This window comes from Athalia rosae, chromosome 5, assembly GCF_917208135.1.
Source record: "Athalia rosae chromosome 5, iyAthRosa1.1, whole genome shotgun sequence".
Taxonomy (NCBI): Eukaryota; Metazoa; Arthropoda; class Insecta; order Hymenoptera; family Athaliidae; genus Athalia; species Athalia rosae.
This window is the reverse complement of record NC_064030.1, coordinates 14,816,708-14,837,289: the sequence shown is the minus strand read 5'-3', so window position 1 is coordinate 14,837,289 and position 20,582 is coordinate 14,816,708. Positions and strand designations below refer to the sequence as shown.

Below are 20,582 nucleotides of genomic sequence, written 5' to 3'. Positions count from 1 at the left end.
TCATTAGGGATATGCAATTATCCCTAGATATCGACGGTCATGCACCCTGTGTTCCCCTAGGGTTTCAAGTTTCTTTCGAACTTTTGGTCAAAGTTCAGACCGATAGGGATCCGTGGTTGGAAGAGGACTAAAAGACGGTTGAGATTCTGAGGAACATTTTACTATAAATTCAATTTTATTATCTCTTATTATAAATAATGTCACAGACGTGACATTTCGTTACTGAACAGGTAGTATTTCAATCATATCTGAAACCTAACGTAGTTTGATACATAGTAATAACAAAATGGTATTAGATAGCGAAATAAATGCATGGTAAAATGGGCGGGAATTTTATCGGAATTGTAAGGGACTTATTCTCAGCCCTATGGCATCTTTGCCGACGAGTGATACTTCGCATACAGTACATAACGTTTCTTTGAATTGTGGTTGATAACTGGCACCACAAAGTGGGCATTTTACTTCAGGCTTACCTCTGTAAATCGGGGTGTAAGTTCCGGCGCATAATGCGAACGGATTGTGTTCGTCGTAGAGCAGTTGATGCTCGTCAACTGGATTTTTGTCACAAGCCTGGAACAAAAAATAGGGAAAAAAATGCATGAATATTCAAACGGCACTTGTAGCGATCACAAATCGAATTAATATTAGGCTATTTTACCTGCAATATTTTTCGAGCTTGCTGAGCTACCTCTGCTCTGGGTCCGAGCTCCAGCAATCTTCTAGCAAATGATGCTGCGGTCTTATAGTTTTTGAGTTTAAAGAACATATTGACCGCACTCCTCAGGGTCAGAATTTGATGAACGGGCTGTAAGTTGCAGTGCGTAAAGTAGGCTGCAATTTCGCAATGTCTTTTTTGCTCCGCCAGAGTTCCCTTTGGTAAATTTTTCCTACTTGTCTCCATTTTCAGACCCAATATATATTCTCTACATATTTGTATTAGCTGCTGAGCCTCCGCTATATCTTGTCTTGTGTCGACAACTAGCAATGGTACGCTCAGTAAAATATATTGAAGTTTCTCAACTGCCTCGGTGAATTTTCCACCTGTGGTCAGTTGGTAACAAACTTGTAATCTTTGAACCAAATCTGTGAGCCGCAGGCCAACAGCTGGCAGGCCATTTTTGGCATTAGATTCTTTCCAATTTCTTAGAGGATATCCATAAAGTGAAGGAATGCTGGGAAGACTAGAATAGGACGTACGAGCCCTTGCAAAAGTGCTTAAGAATATCGACTGATAGGCTTCAAACTCAACAACTCCAACCTGATCATTCAATAATCTGAATGCAGACTCGAAGGAGCCTGCTAAAATATGGTCTGACACTAGTTGAGAATTATTGACCCAGTGTTGAGTCGGAGGGATTCCTTTAGTTGGTGGGGAATAATAGCCGTCTTCATTTGCTGGTGTAGCAGCTTCCAGTTCTGGAGGAAGCTCCAAGTCTTCATCGCCAACATCCCAACCAGCACCTTCTTCGGTGTCTCCCACATTTTCTGCGTCTCCACCTTCTTCGTCATCGATTCCTAACTCGTCGTCATTGCCCCATCCTTCGACTGGTCCAGAATCATCCTCTGGTGCCAGAGCCGCGGCTACTTGAGTCTTTCCACGCGACATCATCGCACCCTCAAAGAATCCTTTGGAGACTGTCAGCAGTGGCCAATTGTTCTCAGCTTGTTGGGTCGGAATCGGAGGTTGAAGATAAATGGCTCCAGTTGCCAAATCATTTAGTTCTTCTTCCATTGACTCGTATTGCGAGTCGTCTTCTTCGCTGGCTATTCCGTGAATTTTTTCCGTGACGTATGCCAGAGACGTTTGGCCGGAGTTCTGAAAAAAAACCAAAGGAGATATCGTCAATTGAAAATATGATCGATATTTTTTTAGTAAAAGTTGCAGAAAATCAATCATCTTCTTCACAAACCTTGAGGATCTTCGCACGTTCATAAACATCTCCGAGTAATAAGCTGCCCTGGTACTGTCCGGAAACGTCTTTCCTGATCTCCGCTATTTTCGTCATTTTCCTCAATTTATCCAAATTTCCAGTGATCAGATACAAGAATGCGAGTTTCTCGAAGTTCTTCGTTCTCTGGTAGCACATCTCCACTACTTGATGATTCCCTTGCAAAAGAGCAGCCTGGGCTAGGCTTTCCCAACAGCCTTTTTGATCCAAGGTTCGAGCCGCCTCCAGGGCCACCTCGATGTTACCACATTCCAAAGCCAAACCGAATCTGGTTTTTTCATCTTTGACGAAATGCAGAGCCACTTCCGGGTATCCCTTTTGCTGTAGGTAGGCTATTATGGATTGACCGACAAGATTCGCTGTCCGTACCATGTGCAACACCTCCTCGTACTTTCTGTTGATCAAGGCCAGTTTGAACTTGTACTCCGTTGGGTCGATGTTCAGAATTCTCGGCCTGCATTCCCGATCCAAACAGAACACTTGATTTCCCTTGATCCGAGTTACGTAGACGGGTAAATCCAGAGTACGAATTATCCCATGGTCGCCGTTGTTGATTGCGTATTTTATGTGGTTGCTCGTCGTGTAAATGAATATTCCCGAATCGTCCCAGGCCCCAGATTTCACCCGGGTATTTTCGTGGATCGAACAGATCGACTCCAGACGACGGTTGCATATATTGACCGTGTGCTTCGCAAGCAAAGCAACGTGAGACATGTCGTTAGACCAAACGACGTATCGGCATTTCGATATCTTCACGTCTGCCAGGGTTCGCTTTTGCTGGAAATCGAACAGTATCACCTGTTCGGCATCCCTCAGTAACAGCCTACCCGTACCGGCGTAGAAAATTTCATCGCAGTTCTCTATTTGAACCTTCTTGGTCACCTCGTTCTTCAGATTTTTCAACACCATCTAAAAATCGAACAGATCGTCGGTAAAATTGTCGTCAGTGAATTCGTCGTTTTTATACTAAAAAAAAAAAAATAGAAGATCGCGCTACCAACCGAATTGCCTCTGTCCAAGACGGCGAACCTGTTCCTGGCTACCCAAATCGCCGTCACTCCCGATGCCCTTTTCGTCTCAGGGTCGCTATTCGAGTCCCCGTCCTTTGGAATCATGTACAAATCGTATGTACTGTTTTCTATATTCATTGCGGATCTCGTGCAAATAAGAACCGCGTTCTCCGCCTGGTTGTAGGACATGCTGTAAGCCGGTATTTTGCCTCCACCACGGAGCTGCATAACCGAGCTATCCTTCGACGTCGTGAAGTCCAATTTCCTGAGAAAACGGTCTTTCACGTAGTAAAGTAGATTCCCGTAGACCGCGTAGGCCGGTCGTTCCCTTTCCAGTTTGAAAATCGTCATGCCGGAATCGTGACCGGCCGCGAACAGGTTCAACGTAGGATGCGCCGCCAGTACCCAGAACCTGTCGTTCTCTCGCCTGAAAGTGTGCAGGCACGTACGTTTCGTCATGTCCCATACCCTGATGCTTCTGTCCTCCGAATTCGAGAGGATCAGCTCCTGCCTGGGGTGGAAGAGCACGCAGGACACGTTGTTGTAGTGACCACGGCAGCTGTCCACTTCCCACGCCTTGGAGTCGTTCATCCGCCAAATTTTTATCTGACGATCGTCCGCGCCGGACGCTATCAACGGCAAGGTCGGGTGAAAGCACACCCAGTTTATGCCACGGCCGTGCCCCTCGAGGACGTGTTTGACGACCGCGTCCGCCTGACCGAAGAGATCGGTTGCGCCGGGGCTCTTCAAGTGGTCCTCGAGACCCCCGGGACCGGGTGCGACGCTCTTCTTACGCAGCCCCGATATGTCCCAGACCCTCACGGTCTGGTCGAGGGAGGCCGAGACGATTATGTCCTCGGAGGGATGAAACTGGGCGTACATCACGTAGTGGTTGTGACCGGTCAGTACGCAGATGCAGGTCCTGCTCTGCCAGTTCCAAATGCGTATCGTTTGGTCGTCGGAGGAGCTCAAGATCCACGGATACTCGTGGTGGAACGTGGTCGTTCTGATGTAATCGAGGTGACCGAGAAGCGTGAAAATGCAACGACGCTGTTTGTAGTTCCATACTTTTATTTTGAAGTCGTCGCCCCCTGACACGAACAGCGGCTGTTGATCGTGGAAACATATACCTCGAACCGGGCCGTCGTGTTCGTCGAATTTGTCCAACAGAGTGCACATCCGGTAGTCCCACAGTTGGATGACGCCGTTGTGGAGACTGAAAGGAAAAGAGATCAGATTTTTTCGGATCCTCTCCGGTGAAAAACTTTGTACGAGTTTCTTCGCATTATTTGTCGATGATTCGCATTCGTTCGATTCACGCTTTACATATCCCGGCAAGAAAAAGGTCAGCTGATCATTCTTTCGAATATTCGAACGATAATGGCGACTGAAAATGACTGTGCACTTTGAAAAAAATGACAACGCGAGCCGCTGAGGTTATGAAAATGTAATCGTCGGATAATCGGTTGCTCGGTCGGACATTGCGCAAGCCGATCGGGTGAAACGAGATCGACGTAATTGCGGAATTGCGGGCTTTCGGCGCGTTGAAAATAATCGAGATGAATAGAATATCGCCGTGCTCGTACTCGTATTAGTCACGAGGGCGACGGTGGAAGTGAAATGTCTTGACGATCAATTATTATTAATAATTGTAACAATATCGCGACGGCCTCGCGCAATCCTTTTCAATTCGGGAGACAGTTGATTACAAAATTGTCCCGACGTTAAAGGTCACATCCGATCTGAATATGCGGAGATAGTTTATGGTAATATCGCGATCCTGATCATGAGAGTAGGCGTGGTGGTAGCTGCGATTGCCCAACGCGTAATCGCAACTCCGTCAAAAACGGGGGTTCGATCGAACAATAGTGTCGAAAAATTTTCTCTCGAAGAAGAGAAAAAATACAAACAAACAAACAACGCCTATACCGGAAATAAATAGGTATGACGCGAGGTTATTTGCGAGCGATTAGCGATAACCAAAAAAAAACAAAAATATATCGGCTAACCAAGGTCGAACGATGTGGGAAGAAACTAGCGAATAAATTGATTTCAAGGTGTAACATCAGGACATCTTTATTGCTGGTGTATTCATAAAAAAAATGAAAATGTCTACCCCGGAAATGTGATTTTTCAAATGCCAATCGACAAACGAATATAGAATAATCCGATCTGCGAGAAATTTATATTTTCAGAAATATTCGATCCGTATGTAAAAATTTCGTATGTTCGCTCGACGTCCTTGCAGCTGCTCCCGCAAAAGAGTACGTGCATAATACACGCGGCATCGGCGTAACATCCGAAATTATAACGAGGACGGGCGCGGCCCCCATCCAACAACTTTTTCCTCCGATTTTTGTTACTCGCGTTGGTATATTGTAACCGGGCGGCAGATTTATCGTTTTCTTTAGCGCGAGGAGGAGGTAATTTAAAACATACGTTCGCAATTTCGAAATCGAACGTGAATTATTTTTTTTTTCTTTCTTGTTATTATTTCTTTCTGAAAACTGACGAAAAATTTATTCAACTTGTAAGCCGCAGATTCTAATCGGCGTCGATCCAATCGCAACACGGTTTTGGACAGCCGCCGCCGCCCACCGCTGAACGGGAATACCGAATTTACAAAGGATTTCCAAGGTTTTTTGTGGAAACGAAATCCCAAGGACACGTATCTCGTACGCGTGATCGAGTCGCCATTGCGATTGCGGAAGTTGATTACGAACGTCGGGTGGTTTTCTTCGAAAAACCCTTTTTTTTTTTGTTTTTTTTCAAAACGCCGATCGGATTCCCGACTCTGCGCGAGATGAGCCGACGGAGACGGACCCCGGTGTCTTTGAACTCTCCGGAACACATGAGTCAACGAGTCGCCCGAGTTCATTCCGTACGGAATAATTTACACGTCGGATATTCAGACAACAAGGTAGCGGTACTTTGCCAGACGATATGCGCGCAACTGTATCGTTGTACAACCGCGGGGGGAAAAATGGAAATTTTCTTTCCAACCATCGAATTCCGGGTAGAAGCGACGTTCGTTGGAACAATAAACGACCTTGGAAAAGCCGATAAACTACCGATTTTGAGATTTTTCTTGCGGACGGTACACGCCGCCGCGGATCGGACACGTGAGAACCTCGAGTACCGTAAAAATTCGGAGTCCTAAACGCCCAAATGCCCAGAGTAAATAAAACCTGGTTAGCGGCGGTTAGCGGCGATTGCTTCGGTACCGCGCGTGTCATTCGGTTTTCCTCCGATCTCCCAACGGAGCCGAGAGGTAAAAAAAAGAATAATCCGGCCCGCGGCCGTTGCTCGGAGGAACCGGGTCAGAGTCTCGCTCTGCACGGGACGTCAGGAGTCAGCTTCTGGCGGCCAACGGGTGGGGTGTTCGATCCCGACAGAGTCTATATAGATCACCGCGTCCACCCGAAGTCCTCAGTCTTCGCGCGATTTTCGCGATCCGTCCGTCGAGTAGGTGACGTCGTTCTCCCCCCTCCCCCCCCCACCCCCCTCGACATCGAGATGTCAGCGACTCTGCCCTCGCCCTTGCACTTGGTAAGTAGCGGAGCTTTTTCTCGGATCGCCGAATCGCCGATCGAGAATTCTAATTTCGCGTCTGTTCCCCGTTCCGCAGTTGCTCCTCCTGGCGCCTTCGGCGTTCGGGGGTTTCCCGTTCGCTTATCAATCGGCGGCTTACCACCCCCTGGCGTCTGGTCCGCACCTGATTTACAGTTCGCCGATAGACGGTGGTTTTCTGCTCTCCGGATTCTCTTACTTCACCAGGGGTCTGGACGGCGAGCGGAGCGAGGTGGTTTTCGTCAGCGGACCGGATTCCGAAAAACAGATGAACAACGAGGTCGCGGCGATGCGAGACATGATCGTCACGAATTCGGGGGAAAGTAACGCCGCCGCGAATACCGAGGTCGAAGGATCTGCCCAGGCTGCGAGGGTCGTGCCGGCGAAAACTGAGACCGCGCCGGAATCCCCAACTGCGGAAAAAAGCGACGCGGCCGCCGCAACTGCGGAAAAAAGCGACGCGGCCGCCGCTGCCGACTCGCCGAAGGACGCGACGGAGAATGCGGCGACCGATCCTGCGGCCCCCGCGGGCGCCATCGGCGGCCAGTACCTTCCCGCGAAAGGATCCGGATTTCGGGCACCTTATCCCCTCGTCAGACTGGCCGGATCACTTTCTTATTACCCCCAATTGACGACAGGCCCGTTCTCCGGCTTCGGAGGATTTTCGGACTACGAGCCGAGCGATTATCCGATATCGCAGTACCCGCAGCCGTTTTACAACCGGTACGATTCTTACCAGAGTCTATTCGATCAGGCGTTCCCTTCGGCGGAAGGTTACTTCGTTCCGCCGTACCCTTCGATCTATCAGAACCCGACGATTCCCGCGATTTCTTCGACGAATTTTATCTCGGACGACTCTTCTACCCCGCTGTCCGTCGAGCCGAGCGCTAATTTGATGAAATTCACCGAAGAATTGCAAGACGTTATCGAGCTGGACAGGAGAATTAATAGCGGAGAAGGAGTTGGAACTAAATCGCAAGGAACGACCGTCGAACCCGAAGTTTCTCTCAAGGGCGATGAAAATCCTACCACAGTTGAGGCCGAGGTAGAGGCAACTTCCGAAAAATCGACGACCACCGAGCAATCGGTGGGCGAAAAATCTACCGAGACCGCCGCACCGATTTCGAGTTCGGAGACGCCGTCGACTTCGGCTGAACCGACGGAAACGTCTACTTCGGTCGCGGACGAAGCTTGATTTTTCGCCGATCGGAGAACGAGAGGGATTGCATAGTTCGTTGAATTTTGAAGGCGGGCGAAAACGGTTCGGACAATTTTTATTCGAGTCTGAAATTTTGTTTCTCTGTTCGTTTAGCAGGCATTGTAAAATTTCGATAAAAAACCTTACCCTTTTCACGTCTCGGATTCAACTCCGTTACTACCCAATCAATGTTGTAATTGTATGTGAATAAAAAATTAGTAAGAATATGAATAAATTTTTTTTAAATCGACCAGGGAACGTTTTCCAAGTTATTCTCACCGCAGTGATGTAATGATACCTGATTCTCGTTTGCACTTTGCTCTTGGAGTTGGTTTTTATCGAAGGAATCGATCGGTTCAGAAAATTTCGACATTTTTCTGACTAGATTCCGCGAGGAGAGACGCGTCCCGCCAGCGAATAACAATTTTGCATCTCTCGTCGTTCGAAAGTTACCGCCTAAAGTCGATTGGTCGATTCGCCGCGGACCCGCGCGAACGATGAAAAAAAAATGAGCATCCAAAGATAGACGGCAGCCAATCGGAGAGCCGATTGAATAACTTCGCGTTCGAATATTTCTTACGAAACTGCAGATGCAATTCGCTACTCTCCGAAACATGAGGTAACCAGAGAATCCTCCGTCGTAGAATTTGAAATCGAACAAAAAGCGAAAAACCAGAGGAGACGAACGATTGAGAAAACGAATGTTACGAGGTTTTATACCTGGAACTTGAAAAGTGAATTTGAATGTTCAAAATTGGCGGCGATTCAACTACATCGACGACCTCTGCGTTCGAAATTAGATTAGTCCGATCGTGTGTATCAATGTTTTGATCCCATGGATCGAAATCGCACAAAAATTGTGAGAACTTTGAAGTTTTTTCTCACGTAGTCAACTGTCTCCCATGCATTCAAACTATTCCATGTAATAACTGTGATGGAAAAGCGACACGAACGGATTTCAGGTTATGTCCGTGAATTGATGACGTGTCTTTCACGTCGTTTCGATTGTCAAATAAATTTTCAACAATGTTCCGACTCATGGTGAACGTGTTTTCGAAACGCGTTCAAAATTGTCGCGAGAAACCACGTCCGTTGAAATTTTCGAAACAAACACTCCAAGCATAACGAAATAGGTATTTGTACGTTATGGATAACTCACCTGGCCAGTACCCACGGCCTTTTCGGATGAAAGGACAAGCCCTTAACGCGGGCAGATTTCGTTTCGAACTTGGTCAACATTTTGTCGCGTTATCCTCGAACAATCAAGTGTTAATGAGATCGCATTATATTCAAGTATGTTGCGACGTCCCAATTTTGAGGAACACCCTCGACACGTCACTGTACAATACTCGACGGAATGGCTGCCGAGAAATGAAGCTGAAACTCGATTTGTCGGAAAGCTTGGAGCATTTGCCTCAAAGCGCCCCAACATTTGTTAGGTCGTCCGACAACCGAACTGGTGCCGTTTGACAACCTAAAAGCAACCTTCGCTATCGACGGATAAGGTTGCCCCGACGTGGTTTGAATTTTTTTCACAAGATGGCCGCCGACTTGACCCGAAAGCTTTCAAATAAGTGCGGGACATTTGCCGCCAGGGTACCTGCAGTTTAAAAACAGGTAAGTATGTAAGTAAAATCTAATTGAATGGTGATGATTATCTCAAAGGATTGTAGAATAATTTACTATTATATCCGATATGCTACAGAATGTATTTAAATACAATATATCAATGAAATAATGACACCAGAAACTGTACATTTTTTAAGATTCTTAATTCTTCTTTTTTTCCCTCCCAATTGCTCTTGTGAACCACCATGACGATACTTGGCATCTAAAGCCATACATATTTATTCGTTTTCGATCGGTTTTATTTTCGGACATAAATTTTCAATATTGTCAACATTATTGCGCTCTTCGGTTACATTTTTTCGACTCACCATCGAAAAGCTTACAGCACAGAGAACTTTTTAATGGCGATGAATTCTAATTCAATGCTAGAAATCGCTAAACAATTACGACTTTGAATAATAATCTTTGTTTTTTTTTTTTTTTTTTCCCATATACTTATAATTCTGTGAAATGTGTTCATGTATATAATTACAAACGATGATATGACTTGAGGATGAGGCTGATTTATGTTTTTCAGTTTTTTTTTTCATAATAATTATTACCCTGCGAATATCATTTTCCTAGCGCATATTATTTATTATCTAACGACGATGAAGCGCTCGATAATTATCTGTACGACTCTCAACGGTAAATTGTCATTTTTATTCTCTCCGTATACTCAAACTTGCGCAAAATTAAAATAAATCCGATTTCTAAATTTTACGCTGAATCCACAGCAGGTTAATTTCCCCAATCGTTCGATTGGGTCGAGAAACACACGTATATATGATTTGATTTGTTAATTGCAATATTTTTTTTTTTTTTCTTTTGATCTCTCATTCGGTGGTTATCTGTGAATTTGTACGCGGCAGTCTTTTACAACAAGATAAATATATCGCAACAGCGGAAACCGTTGGAAATTTATCTTTTTACAATCTTTTTCTTCGTTCTTTTTATCTTACAATATTTTTTCATCTAGTTATTATTTAGTGGCATGCGAGGAGGTATGTATTTGTAACACTTATACATTATTTATGTATAGTCAGTTAATTTATTACTTACAAGATTTCAATTATTATTGCTTAGTAAATGGTAACTGTTAACAATTTCTAATATATGTATAATAATATCGAGACGGTTTTCCTCATTCTTTCTTTCAATTATTTTTGTTAAATGTTATTTCTTTTTTCTGTTTTTTTTTTTTTTTTTTCATAAGCTCGCAGAAAGTCGTATCGTATCACGATTGAATTGATGTCACGACGTGACATTGCAAAAAAAAGTGGATGATTTTTATATTGTTTTGTTGATGCGAGTATATTGTATGTGATGCGTTATTTACATATGTATATAACAATAATCAGGTTATGTCATAAATTATTATTATTTTTTTTTCTTCTTGTTTTTCAGTATAAGTGAATTTATTATTAATACAATTTTTATTAAAAATACAACTACTATTGGTTTTCCTTTATACAATGACACAGTAACACATAAGAATAAGTATGATAATACCGATGGTTTTTTCATAATCATTTTTTTCTTTTCATAATCTTTTGTCCAGTTAGAATATTATTCCCTTTTTTCTTTCGTATTCGTACGATCGAAAGAACCGGTGATCGTGGAAAAAGGTTCTTGGAAAATTTTCATCGATTAATCATTCCTCCCAAGATCGTGAAACGAAGTAAAACGGTTACACAGAACATGAAATACGGAATTATAAAGATGTCGGCGCGCGCGGTGATTCGTTACACAAATTTACGTTATTTTGATTGCTAATTATTTAATTATTATCGCCATCGATCCGCTACACTAATCTATATTCGCGATTTTTATTTTTAATTCTTTTAAATTTTATTATTGTCTACGACGGAACGTGGGGAGCGCGAAATGAATTCCGATAGTTTTTTTCAAACCATCTTCGTTATTCAACGTTTTATTTATCTAATTTTTTCAAAATAGTAATTAGATCCGAGTGTATCAGTGATCGTAACGCGGGACATGTGAAATTTCCCACTGTTTTGAGTTATTGTTTGATGCATAGAAAAAAAAAAAAAAAAAAGAAAAAACGAATAATTGATCGAAATCAAAATTAACATCGTTCGATTGTTATCGGTGCAATTGGAATAGGTATCAATACATATAATCGCTTATGCAACGCCACGTGTTGATTATATTTCACAAGAATGTCTCGGGAAAAATTCATGTGTATATATATATTTATTTACTCATGTATTTATGTATATATATTTTATTCAAATTTTTTCTCAATATTTTCAAAATTTTTGATTTTTTTTCCATCTCCTCTCTCTCTCGATTTATTCCTAGAGTATACAAGAGACTGTGTTTTATGTGACAGACTAGAGATCACTATTATCATACGGCCGCGATTCGTAGAACTCGAACGAAAAAAAAAAGAAGAAAAAGAAGAGAAGACAATTTTGAAAAATAAAAACCACATATCAATCGTTATTGTAATTCTTTCCAAATTCATCAATCTTCGAAATAAGTCACGACCGCTTGTCACTCGTTGTGCGCGACAATTAGTGAATTTTTTTTAATTCTTCTTATTTTCCTCTCTCTTCGATTCTCAATCACTTAACAATGAATTGCTTTTATCAAACTCTAGGTTATTGATTTACTTTTTTTTTTCTTAATTTAAATTTAATTTTCTTCATTAGCTAACTTTAACGCCTATAATTACATCCAGATATCATTAAGAGCTAATGTTTGCTTTACCGTTAGCAAATATTTTTCTATTTACATGACGACAAACGACGGTTGGTACTCTGAGGTGTTTGTTTTACGATATGACGAAGACGATCGTAATGTTATTGAAGTATTTTTTTTACAAATAAATTTTCTTTCAGCCTTACTTGGCGATGCACATGAATTTATATGCTAATCGCTAACGTAATTTTCATTCGAAATTACAACGACGGTAAAGGTGTGTGCGTGCACACCGATTGATTTTTTAATTCATTTTTCATTCCATTGTTTTAAAAAAAAAGTCAACGAGCGATCCTTTGTGCAAAGATTCTTTTTTTTACGCAAATTTTTGGCTACAAAAACTATACACATGACCGTGATGCTTAATATTTAATACAAGAGAAACAATGCTTGACAATCCTTTCATTATTCTTTTCTTTTTTCTTTTTTTTCATGTGGATGTAATAAAAAAAAAACACACGCCTTTGATAAATCGCAGAATCTATTGCTTATTGAATTAATTTATTCATTTATATTAATAATGTCCTTTGCCAAGGCTACAATTATTATCATTACAACATAATATTATATCTCCCCTCCGCATACACGACGCATTTGTATACCCTATATACATATAATATAAGAATTTGACGCATAATTATTTAAACCACAAATCGTGTTTTCGTGACAAACAATTGCTTTGGATCTTTCGATTATTATCATGTGTTTTTTTTTTTTTTTTAATTTTTTTTTTTTTTCTTCTTTTAATCGTTACATATTTATTTCATTATTCAATTATATTTACAATTCGGGATAATAATTTCGTAACGATTTCAGTCATTTGACGTTATATAGGTTAAACGGAATTACTCATTATTACTATCATTATTAATTATTATTGTACAATAATTATACGTGCACGTAATCAAATTCCATGAATCATCGATAACTGTATAATTTATCTTTTGTTTTCGTTCGATTCGAATTTTCATGCTCATAAATAGTCGACGATCATTTCTTTCATTCTCTCGTTTCGGAAACCCTTTATTATACATCTTGATTGGCGTTCTCAGATCGGATCCTGCCCAATCATGAGAGCGAATTTTTCTTACGAATTTTATCGCGAGCAGAAAGTACGGAATTTGTTCCTCGATCGAAAATCGAATCAACGGAACGGAAAACTGAAAATCGTCATGGCTTCTAGCTTGGTATCATCTGTAAACTTTTGTCCTATTTTCTTTTTTTTTTTCTGTCATGGTTTTGGAGGTTACGTCGAACGAATCGAAACCGTCCGGGAAATCGGTGTTGATCGATCGACTTTCTGCTTGCGATAAAATTCTCCGTTCGAACATCGAAAATACGTCTTTCATTTACACTTCCGTCGTACGACTGTACGGCCCGGATTCTTCCGACCTCGATGGTTTTCGTTCCCGCTTAGCGAAAAGACCTCCTAAAAAAGACGGCTGCTGAGCCAGCCCCTTCGCACCACCCGGCACGGTCGAACCCGGGTGAGACGTGTGGTGGACTTGGACGTTCGGATTTTTAACACCCTGGCTCATCGAACTCGCCGATGTCGATTGAAACGAAATGGACATACCGGAATCTAACGAACCAACGCTTCCGCGACGTTGGGGCTTTTCACCTGCGACTGAAATAACGACGAGTAAAAAGACGTGAGTGAATTGTCCGACTGGGAGAAAAAAGAAAAAGCAAAAAAAAAACAAAATGGCCGACGTGAGAAAACAAAGTCGGACGTAATCCTACTCACATTGTTCGTGAATGTCCAGCAGGGAGTTGCTCAGTGCGGATCTCTTGAGCTGAGAATCGAGGTCGACGGTTTCCGGTCTTTCCGTGCAACTTCCGGGACACGGGCAAACTTCCACGTCCGCGACACCGGAGTCGCGATTCTCGGCGCTGCCCCGAGCGCCGCGGCTGCTCTTCTGCCGCTCGAGTTCCGTCTCGATTCTCAGCGTCTCCATCTCGTCCATCTCGCTGATCGACTCTCTGAGGTCCTCGGCGAACTTGCAACGGTCGTGTTCGTTCCTTGCGTTGAACGTTACCAAAACTTTGCCGTCGACGCGCTGCGATAACCTTATCCCGTAAGGATAATCTGAAATACGAAAAAGCAAACGTGAAATTGGTTAGGAATCCGAATAGTGAGTGAGATACTGAGTGAGATGGCGAATTCGAGGATACTCACGTGCAACTTCGAACAAGGTGACGACCATTCCGCACAGCGGAAAACTCTGTCTGAAGGTGTAGGTGACGCTGCTCTTCTTTTTACTGAGAATTTTCGTGACCACCAGCAGATCGTTGAAGAGAAATACTTCCCTCTGATGTACGCCGGGTCTCTCCTTCTTGTGGATGTCCGGTATCTCGTAGAGTCTGCAGTAGCAGACCAGTCTTCTGTGCGGCAGTGCCATGTTCGGTTTTTTCCCAACGATCGTGGCCTGTACCTTCATCACTTGGGTGACGTGGTCGGAACCCGGCTTGAATTCGTTAGCCTTGACCCTCTCGTATATGCCGACCAGTATGTCCCTGTCTATGTCGCCGCAGTCGTCTATGCCGCGCAAATTTTTTATGAAATCGTCCAGCCGCATCCTGCGCTCCGGCTTGAGATTCGGCGTGTGCAAGTCCGTGTTCAGCATTATTATGGCGAAGGCGAGCACGAAGACCGTGTCCGGCGACCTGAGACGCGCCACCACGTCAGGATTGCATTGACAGTACCTCTGACTGTAGACTTCCATGAGACGTTCGATCTTCTGGGCCTCGCCGGGCATACGGAAGTAAGCCTGGAACTTGCGCAGCGCCACGTCCACCTGCATACCGGAGAGATCCAGCTCGTGGGAGAAACACCTGAAAGCGAAAATGAAGCGTGCTGATATTTCGAAGACTCGAGATTCACTCGGGAGATAAGAAGAGGCTGTTTGGAGAGCGAGTGACGTCGGCGGTAGCCGGCCGATAAGACCGACGCTCTCTGTGCGAAGGTGAAAATTCTCAGGACTCCGCGGAGACACTTACTCTAGGACGGCCATGTTGAAGGAGTTTTGAAGGTTGCCGAGGTACTCGCCGATCATCTGCTTGGACAAGCCTTTTCTGCTGATGAGAAACCTCGCTACACCTTGGGGACTGTTTTCCAGGAACCCTCGCCTGATGAGATAGCTGATGCCGCGCTCCGGTTTCTTGTTGAATAGGTTCAGACCGACTCTGTACTGACGTTTTCGTACGGTCTCCGACACCTTGTAACTAGTTTGCGGCGGTGCTTCCGTGTGATCCATCAACGGCAGTTGGTATCCGGAGCTGGCGTGGGAATGGCTGAGTTCCTTGATGCTGGTCATCGCGCTGCCCGAGTCGCTCGGATGTCCGCACTCCTGATGCTCCGGCGAACTCGACTGAAACGAAGAAGACGATTTTAAGGTGTAAATAAAATCGGGGGGACCAAAAGAGGACGATTCGCCCCGACTACCGGAAGAAGCTTCACTCACGATTCCCTTGTGCTTCCATATCGGCGAACCCCGGTGAGCGTCGCCTTCGGAACTCTCGCAATTGGTCGAATCGCTGCCGGAACTTTGCACGGAACTGAGACTTCCGTTTTCGACGCTCTTGCTAAGCCCGTTGTGCCTGCCCTCCATCGACCTCGAGGTGATCGACGAAGTTCTCTTCGGTACTTCCGGCGGTACTTTTTTACCGGAATTTCGCACCCTGCCGGCCGAAGAACCGCCGCTTTGCGAAACGCTGCCCCACGACTGGGGAGGCGGTGCCTGAAGATTTTGCGGCGTCGAAGGCGACGTGCACGGCGTTCTGTGCATATCCCTCGGCGGCGTTTCCTGCCTCAAACCGCACAACGTCTCCTGCGGATTGTAGTAATGGATACTGGAGCCGCTACCCTGCGAACTGGAGTCCCAGCAGGGGCTGGGAGGCGGCTGATGTCTTCCGCACGGGCTCGGCACCAGCGAAGGCGTGTGCCTCCCCGTCTGATGTAGGCTGTGATTGCTCTGGTGTAAATTGTGATTGCTCTGGTGGTGTCCGGCGGTTGACTGATGCGCGCCGATTTGAACATCGCCGCAACGGCCGCTCTGACTCCTCGGTATGTGGGACGACTGCGAATTGTCGGCGTTCCTTCGCTCCCTCAGCGACATGCTCCTGATCGGCATTGGCCGGTTGTTCGCCGCCTGCGGCTGCTGTATGTAGATCTGACTGTGGTAGCTCGTAACCCTTTCGTTTTCCATCGCGCTTCCCGGCCTCTCCGACGTCTCCTGGAGCCTCCTGCTCAGTCGCTTCTCGGCCTTGGCCATCGCCGTGATCGCCGCGAATTTCTTCAGCAGCGTGTACCTCCGAAACGCTCTCTGTATCGTCAGCGCCGCGTTCCTCGCTTTCACGCCGCCGTATTTTCGCTCGAGCATCTCGATCTGCTTGTCCAGCAGGTCTTGGGACAGTTCATACCTGGTTTTTTGGGGGCGAGAAAAATCTTCAGTGCGGATCGAAAACTCATCGAAGAACTCGGCGAATTTTTCCAACGTCTATCGAATGCTACGCGTGAACTTCGTGACCGTTCGAACGGATTTTGACAAAAAAATGACAACCGAAAACTAGCGGGTTTTTCCAGTCCATTTCTGTCCACCGATACGAATTCTCGTCGAATTTCACCGGAGTTTACGTTCGCAGACGACGAAACGTGCGTTTACACCATCCGAACCGTTAAGCGACACTGATTGCGAAGCGTCGAAAAAATCATCCGGCTACGTCACAGCTACCGGCACAGATAAAACCGAGCGGGAAGACGCTTCGCGATAACGCGATTACGTTACGCGGTGCAGCGGGATTTTGTGTGCGAAAGAGTGGAAAAATTTTCCGATCTCCCGGTCTTCCCGACGAAACGAAACTCGCGGCTCCGTCGAACTCCGCGTGTTCAATTTTTTTCTCAGCGACCGAAACAAAATCGCGGATAATTTCGCCCTGCTCGAGACAACTCTCGTCGAAACTCTCCTCGCGGTTCGGCTGACGAATTTTTTTTTTCTATCCTCGGATTTTTTTCCCGCGCGGCAACCGTCGGTGCACGTGCGCTAATTGTTACTCGAAAAAAAAATAAATATCGCGCCTATCGCGAGGTGAGCATTCGCTGACTCGAAACCAATTACTGCTTACGTGGCGTTGCGCTTATTTAAACTGGCGCAAATAAAACAGCGAATATTTCGAGTTTCTTTTTCTTTTTTTCTTTTTTTTGCTTCTTTCGTTATTTAATTCGACTCTCGTAACCGCGACAGAAAGAGAGAGAGAGAGAGAGAGAGAGAGAGAAAAAAAGAGAGAAACGAAGAATGTAAAACACACGAGGACAAGTGGCGGCAATTACACCGGGAAAACTCAGTCGCCTCATCGGAAGCCCCCGACCAGGAGGTTCGACAAATCGCAAGTAAATATTTGAACAAGTTGACAATCTTTCGAACACCAACTGAATAGACGCAAGTTTTTGGTTTTTCTCCGAGTAAATGAAATCGCCAAGCTCTACGCTCAATCGAAAAACCGTTCCGAGGTCTCTCACACGGTCAACGTACGGTCCGCGGTTGTTTTTTTTTCGTCAGTTGCGAAAAATTCGTCGATGATCGAAGCGAGAAGAAGAAGAAGAGAAGCGGGACTTCTAAAAAAATTGCCAAATCGTCAGCACTCACGCATTTTGAAGTCTGCAGCGTTTCAGGACGTCACCGTTCCTGACGCTACCCTTTTTGTGAAGAGGTTGCTGGTAGGAGGACTGCGGCTGGCCACCGTAACCTTGAACCATGGCGCCGTAGCTCTGGGGCTGCGAATTGTAGCCGCCGTGCGGAAAAGCCTGGGCAGTCGTTGTCGGGTAGGAAGTGTGAATGTAATTCTGGCCCTGTATGTACGACTGTCCCGTGATGTAGGAAGTGGAGAGCGCCGACTGACTTCCGGTTGAGTACATCCCGTGGGAACTCGCGCCGTGAACTTGCCCGAGACTCGCGCTGTGCGACGGCCTCTCCATTTTCTGCGGAAAACTGTAACGAGAGAAAAGGAAAAATTAGAAAAAAAAGAAAAAAGAAAAATTAGACTCGTTGCCGTTTCGCGGCGAAACGGACAGCGCCGGGCTCTGGACCTGGGAGTCCGGCGTGTCTCGTGGAAAAACGACGAGTCATCGAGTGATTCGTTCTGAGCGCGCTCGCACGTTGGTTGAGAAATATTAAACGTCAGCTGGAAAGGTTTGAGTTTTCGAGCGTTTGCTCCCTGCGGCAGGCGGGCAGGCAGTAGTTCGTTTGTCGGATCGAACGGAAGCGGCTTAAAGGTTGGGGTCTTTTAAAGAAATCGACCCCATCGGCCCCCTCGCCATCCCATTTATTTTACGAGGTTTCTCTCTCTCTCTCTCTCTCTTCTCATTTCCTAACTCCTTCGCGGGCGATATTATCCCTCGTCAAAGTACATCTGTCATTCAATCGTTTCGTCCTACGTACGCGTGATTGCTGAAAATGTTTTTTCCCGCTCGACGAATGACGAGAGGATTACCCCACGCGCCGTTTCCCCTTATCGCCAAAAACGGCGTTACGCGGAGATTTTGGTCGCCGTTGATTCCGATCCAATTTTTTCTTCTTTTTGTTTTTCTTTCTTTCTTTTTTTTTTTTTTTCTTCTCTTCCCACGAATAAAACTCTTTTCGGACGAAGGTGAGCGAGAACAAAGGAGTAAAAGCTGCCGTGCGGGGTTTTAAGTGCGGAGTGCGCGCCTTTGTTCTTGTCGAGTCGAAGGAAACGCGATGAAAAACTTGATGGAAATAAAACAAAAAAAAAAAAAAAGAGAGAACGAGGAAAGAGAAAAATTCCCAAGGTTCTCGCTTCCCCGGTTTGTTACGTATATGCATCGGATCGATTCGCTTCTCTCCACCGCTTTTATCTGGCACGCGTGTCGTCGCCGTGATCGGTACGACTGTGACATCTGGAAATTATCGTCAGCGGGGGAAAAAAAAAAAAACATAAAAGATATCGCGAGTTTTACCAACGCGATTGGGGATACTTCCGGAACTGTGAGTGTGACGTTATTCAAAACAAACTCTTCGCTAAGCGCGATAAGAAATTTTTTTTTTTTTCTTCAAAGAGACACGTTCTCATTCATTGTTGAGAACAATCGTTCGACGTCGAAACACAGACGATACGTGAATGGAAAAGAGAGAAAAAAAAAAACAACAAAAAAGCGACGAACGCCTCGGAAAAAATTGAATGAGTTCGGGACACGTTTGTTTTTATCGAAGCGTTCTTCGTTATCGACAGGACACTCGATTGCCGTATCACTTCGTTTAGTTTTCGAGCTTTCATATCCGTTTTCATGAGTAATTGGCGAACACAATTTCCTGTCCCGACACTCTACGTTTCCTGTAAACCGTAACGTAGTACGCGTTGTGTAACATCAATAGGGACATTGCCGTTCGGTAGACGAGACGATAAAATCGAAACCGACGAAACGGTTGTGAGAAGAAAAACAAGAAGAAAAGAAAATCGCGCTCGCTGTAAAGGATATTGAATAATGAAGAATGAAAAATATTCAGCCCTTATGATTCCACGTACCCAACTAAAAATCCGGACACGCAGATTATCATGTTGATCGTTCGATCAGCGATTGTCACGAGTACGATTCAGATCCACTTCGTGGCACAGGGACTCAAGTCCGACGTTCGTAATCCACGAATTACACGAAAATTATTCCGAAGACCGTCTGCGATTCGGAATGAAAAACGTTGAGCGAAATCATCGTCGTTGAAAACCGATCGGTATTTGACTGAAAATTCTGACGAAAATATCCGTTCGGAGTTGAGAAACGATCGTCAACGTCCGTAGGACACAAGTTCCGGCGGTTGACTGAAGGAACTCGAAACTCCGCCGGTGGAGTAGCAGCTGTCTCCTTAGAAAGGCCCCTTGAAGGGCACAAGCGTAAATAGTGAATAAAAGGCGGCGACGGAACGACGTTGGTGGAAGTGGGGAAGTAAAGGAGCCAACACATGTCTGTCGGCAGGTAGTTGCACCCGAAATAAAAAAAAAAAAAAAAAAAAAAATGTAATAAAAAAGAAAAAAGGGGAACCGCCGCTCTCGTCGTCGTCCAGACATCCAGACAGCGCGCTACGTTACGACGTATTGTGAAACCCGATGGAATTGATAGTGAATTCGTAGCTAACGTGTGGAAAGAAGAGAAAAGAAAAGAAGAAAGAAAAAAAAAAATAAACAATGCCGGGGAGGAACGTTCTTCGAGTCCGCGAAGAAGAGGACGAATTTTTCAACTCCGCTCGTCTCCGACGGTCGTTGAAAACCACCAACGAATGATCCGAGGGAGTCGAACTCTCGATTGAAATTTATATTCCGTCCGTTGAACTCGAGGAGGTCCTTTACCACCCCGGTCGATCGAATCGCTCGAGAACGGCGGAGGGACGCGAGCAAAATTAGCCTCGTCGAGATCCACCCGAGAATAACTCTCTCTAGTACCTGTTTTGACGAGTGCCAGTGGCTTTTGGAACGAGAGATACGCACCCCACTCCGTGTATCGTACAACACATT

The 20,582-nt window shown here is 45.0% G+C and overlaps 3 protein-coding genes and 1 long non-coding RNA gene across 13 annotated transcripts in view; 2 read left to right on the top strand and 2 right to left on the bottom strand.

The window, feature by feature from the left end:
• Window positions 1-156: 156 nt before the first annotated feature.
• On the bottom strand, window positions 157-9,102 carry LOC105691786 (coatomer subunit alpha). The gene is made up of 5 exons (XM_012410510.4): window positions 8,887-9,102; window positions 2,951-4,175; window positions 1,911-2,858; window positions 659-1,816; window positions 157-570 (listed from the first exon to the last, which is right to left on the bottom strand). The coding sequence occupies exons 1-5, from the start codon at window positions 8,964-8,966 to the stop codon at window positions 334-336; spliced, it is 3,648 nt and encodes a 1,215-aa protein (XP_012265933.2). The 5' UTR covers window positions 8,967-9,102; the 3' UTR covers window positions 157-333.
• On the top strand, window positions 6,349-7,977 carry LOC125501079. 2 transcript variants are annotated; one of them, XM_048655978.1, is made up of 3 exons: window positions 6,349-6,508; window positions 6,588-6,936; window positions 6,967-7,977. In XM_048655978.1, the coding sequence occupies exons 1-3, from the start codon at window positions 6,476-6,478 to the stop codon at window positions 7,722-7,724; spliced, it is 1,140 nt and encodes a 379-aa protein (XP_048511935.1). In that variant the 5' UTR covers window positions 6,349-6,475; the 3' UTR covers window positions 7,725-7,977. The 2 variants fall into 2 exon arrangements, with proteins under 2 accessions (XP_048511935.1, XP_048511934.1); XM_048655977.1 differs by having other exon boundaries at window positions 6,588-7,977.
• LOC125501080 lies at window positions 8,193-9,557 on the top strand. Its single transcript, XR_007278602.1, has 2 exons — window positions 8,193-8,612; window positions 8,690-9,557. It is a non-coding gene; the product is annotated as an uncharacterized LOC125501080 (long non-coding RNA).
• A 3,217-nt stretch (window positions 9,558-12,774) lies between these two features.
• Window positions 12,775-20,582, bottom strand: part of LOC105691688 (IQ motif and SEC7 domain-containing protein 1) — a 41,052-nt gene continuing 33,244 nt past the window's right edge. For 8 of the 9 annotated variants that reach the window (XM_012410357.4, XM_012410428.4, XM_048655975.1 and 5 more), the window contains 6 exons: window positions 17,708-18,049; window positions 15,527-16,484; window positions 15,063-15,433; window positions 14,242-14,897; window positions 13,810-14,151; window positions 12,775-13,689 (listed from right to left, as the gene is read on the bottom strand). In XM_012410357.4, the coding sequence (XP_012265780.2) occupies window positions 13,412-13,689; window positions 13,810-14,151; window positions 14,242-14,897; window positions 15,063-15,433; window positions 15,527-16,484; window positions 17,708-18,049 (2,947 nt within the window). In that variant the 3' untranslated portion in view covers window positions 12,775-13,411. Of the gene's footprint in view, window positions 13,690-13,809; window positions 14,152-14,241; window positions 14,898-15,062; window positions 15,434-15,526; window positions 16,485-17,707; window positions 18,050-19,601; window positions 19,649-20,582 lie in introns of those variants that run through there. The other variant, XM_048655976.1, reaches the window with a different exon arrangement.

Coding starts and splice junctions, on each gene's coding strand:
- LOC125501079 (XM_048655977.1), top strand. CDS start 6,476: ATGTCAGCGACTCTGCCCTCGCCCTTGCACTTG. Junction 6,509..6,587: donor TGCCCTCGCCCTTGCACTTG/GTAAGTAGCGGA, acceptor CCCGTTCCGCAG/TTGCTCCTCCTGGCGCCTTC.
- LOC105691786 (XM_012410510.4), bottom strand. CDS start 8,966: ATGTTGACCAAGTTCGAAACGAAATCTGCCCGCGTTAAGGGCTTGTCC. Junction 2,859..2,950: donor TCTTGGACAGAGGCAATTCG/GTTGGTAGCGCG, acceptor TTCGATTTTTAG/ATGGTGTTGAAAAATCTGAA. Junction 1,817..1,910: donor AACGTGCGAAGATCCTCAAG/GTTTGTGAAGAA, acceptor GTTTTTTTTCAG/AACTCCGGCCAAACGTCTCT.